The following is a 3,251-nucleotide window of genomic DNA, read 5'->3' on the forward strand; positions in this document are numbered from 1 at the left end:
TCCAGTCCAGACAACATGAGCAAAAGTAGGAGCACAGAATTGCAGTGGAGGTTATTGAACAGAACTCAGCATGATGTTGCATCCCTCGTTATTTCATTGCTTTTGATTACTATCCAGAAAAAACATTTGTGACACACATATTCCCCAAGTTCAGTTTGTGGAAAGCCAAAATCCTAAAATAATCCAAAAGGTGCACATCCTATACATCAGAAAGGCAGATGCAGAAATTTTGGACGCAATTGCTAAAGAAAACCCATGGAGTCTACTATGCCATTATTTTGGCAGACTTCAAGTAGAGACTATCTACCACCTTGCTGATGTTGCATATCGTTTCAAGAGTAGAAGGATATATTCCATCAGGTTTCACATCGTCGAAAATAATCAAACAACCTGCTCCTTGGTCTAGAGTACCCGCAAATTTCTTGTCAAGGATCATTTGCGAGAGCTTCTTCTCAACATTTCCGACTGGGAGACCGATAAGTTCAGAGATATGAGAGATCTCCACTCGAGAAAAAGGTTCAATCAATCGGCATAAATTCTGCTCCAGTAAGGTGTCATATAACGAAGATAAATGACGATGGACAATTGGATCCTCCTCTAACTGCTCTTTATACACATTCAATGCTTCTTCGAAATTCTTCAGAGACCGCTTGCTGTAAGCAACGGCAACAGATTTCATTGCGTCCAGCTCAACACCTGCAACAGAATTGCCACCACACGAGATTAAGACCATAACGAAAATAAATCCAAAATAGGTCTAGATCTTCATCAAGCTTAAGCGCAAGAAATCAATACATTAGAAAACTTGACGGCTAACAAGTGTCTGCTCTATCTGCACAACACTACGTAGTAGAGCGATAAAGCACACTGAAAAAGAGCCTGTGTGTGTGTGCGCGTCACATTGTTAGGTCATACTTTCTAGTTTGCGACCAACATGAAACGAAGTCGGTCTCAACCCAGATCCAAACACCTTAGAATTAGGTCTGTGAATTCTAAAACTCATTTTGGCAAGAAATATGTGCATGAAATCAGAGCCTCATTCCAAAACGACACACGCACAACCTAGTTTTATATCCGCATAGGCAATGCTTACAAGACGTGATCACAATGTCAGTACGACTCCACTACGCTACAGCGAGTTTGGAATGAACAAATCTCACAAAACTTTAAGAAACCATATCCAGTTCAAGCTGTTGGATGTTGCTGAAGCCTAATGAGAAACTTAGCACATTCCATGCGCGAACGATACTTTTGTGTGCCCAATCACTGTTAATTATTCGGTAGGACGTCATAATCATGCTCTTTATGACCATCTACGAAACCTTGCACGAGAAATCAGCCCAATTTAAGCAGTTTACTCCAGTCCAGGTTCTTTCTGGTGTCTGACGAGGTCCGCCTAAAACGAAGCGTGTTGATTAAAAAAAAATAAACTACTATGAGAGACTTAACTCTAACTCAACCATCATCACAGAATATTGAAGTTCATATTTGGAATAACAGAGGAGATCCTCGTCCAATGCTCCGTAACCTTCCTCTCAACCACCTCGAGGTGCACTACTTCCAGTCAGATATTGTATCACATATGCAAACCTAAACCAAAACTCAACTCTACGAGCACACGGATGATGCTAAGATGAACTCTAATTGCACAAACTTCCGCCAACAATTTCACATTGCGATTTTCAAGTATGAGTTTCAACACAATCAATAAATCGTCGTAAGTGTAGGACTACACCAGCAAGAAACCGCAGACTAAGAATTCAATAACATAACTTCCACAACATGCAGAAACTTGAGAAGCCGCGCTGATGTTCACACTTACCGGTATACTTAAGGCCGGCTTTGGAAGAAATAAGACTTCCCACGTCATCTGCCTGGTTAATCATGATCTTGCACAGCAACATGTACTTCAGACTGAAAACAGCTCGAGGATCGTCTAAGGCATTAAAAGCTTCAAAGGCTTCAAAAAAGTAGCTGAATCCAGTCTTGTAATCCTTTTCTTCAGCATGTAAAATCCCACTTTGAAGGTCAATTGTGCCCTGTTGCGCCGGGGGTACATATATAGCGTTTGCCGCAGTCCTCGCTGCAGTGAGGGCAGCCTTCGCCTTGGCTAAATTACGCAACGAAAAATACAGCTTGCATTCCAGCAAGTCAATATCCACAAGCAATAGCTTATCATCCAATCTTCGAACCTCGCGAACTAGATTTGTTAACAGACTAAGAGCCTCAGAGTACTCCTTATTCTCCATCAAAAGGGCCGCAAGTCTGGCCTCCACTCTCTGCCTCAAGAACATCCTCTTCTCAGCCCTTGTCCATTCCACCATCTCTCTACATAACGAAATTTGCAAATCAGAAGTGCCAGGTATCTTAGCCACTGCATCAATGATGCCCCTGACAATCTTCGCAGTCTTAGCCTTCGGGATAAGATTAAAGTAGGGTCTCAACTCCGTCAACAGTTCGCGCAGCTCCAATGCCTTCTTTTCCTGTGACAACAAGTCCGACAGAGCAGTGATCGCCTGTTCCATAATGCGCAGCACCTCGGCGGTGGATGTCGGATGGTACAGGACTTCCCGCAGCAGCGCAATCGCTCTATCAGGATCGCTGTCCTTGAAGTCTAGCGCGTGCGCTAGGGTTTCAGAGATATAGCTCGATCCCGAGGCTTCCTTACCGTCCGCACCCGCTATCACAGCCGACACCGGGCGACCGACGGCAGTCGAAGCCATGGCGTTGGATACGACTACGAAAGGTGACTAAGTAATGGGAGAGGCAATGGAGAAGCACAAGGGGATCCCAAGCGCAACCCCTGCGCGGTGTAGAGGAGCTTCTTCGCTGCTCAACTTCTGCGCTGCAGCAACATGGAGCTGCAATGACAGAATGCGTGATTGGCAAGACAGCGGCCCGCGTCCTCCCCCCTACCGTGCCCCCGCGTCAATCTGCCCTCTGCCCGAACAAGGCGAACGCTTGTTCCCAGACTGCCATTCCTCTCTCCCCTGTGATGAGGGTGAGCGTCCATTCGTCTGTATTAGACTGAGACCACCAGCTTGGTATAAAAGTTGAATTTGTGGTTGCTAACTCAAAAATTAACCACTCTTAAAGATATGTTGTTCAAGAAAAAAAAAAAAAAAAAAAAAAATTGCCTCTATTGCAACTTGAATGGAGGCTTTGTAGATGAAGGACATGATGTGATCCTTAGAAAGAAAGCCAATTGTCCCTTGTAGTCTATAAAAAAAAGTCTTATCTCTATAACTTAA

At 44.1% G+C, this 3,251-nt stretch overlaps 1 protein-coding gene across 1 annotated transcript; it reads right to left on the reverse strand.

Annotated features, from left to right (window-relative positions):
• Positions 1-73: 73 nt before the first annotated feature.
• Positions 74-2,831, reverse strand: LOC112281773 (26S proteasome non-ATPase regulatory subunit 11 homolog). The gene is made up of 2 exons (XM_024518650.3): positions 1,823-2,831; positions 74-696 (listed from the first exon to the last, which is right to left on the reverse strand). Exons 1-2 carry the CDS (start codon positions 2,721-2,723, stop codon positions 266-268), a joined length of 1,332 nt encoding a protein of 443 aa, XP_024374418.1. The 5' UTR covers positions 2,724-2,831; the 3' UTR covers positions 74-265.
• Positions 2,832-3,251: the final 420 nt, after the last annotated feature.

This window comes from Physcomitrium patens, chromosome 4 (assembly GCF_059467195.1).
Source record: "Physcomitrium patens ecotype Gransden chromosome 4, ASM5946719v1, whole genome shotgun sequence".
In the NCBI taxonomy this organism is placed as follows: domain Eukaryota; kingdom Viridiplantae; phylum Streptophyta; class Bryopsida; order Funariales; family Funariaceae; genus Physcomitrium; species Physcomitrium patens.

What these genes read in the sequence shown, in the direction of transcription:
- LOC112281773 (XM_024518650.3), bottom strand. Translation starts at nt 2,723, where the DNA reads ATGGCTTCGACTGCCGTCGGTCGCCCGGTGTCGGCTGTGATAGCGGGT. An exon ending in AGCCGGCCTTAAGTATACCG is followed by an intron (nt 697 to 1,822) that starts GTAAGTGTGAAC and finishes ATTCTGTTGCAG; the next exon opens with GTGTTGAGCTGGACGCAATG.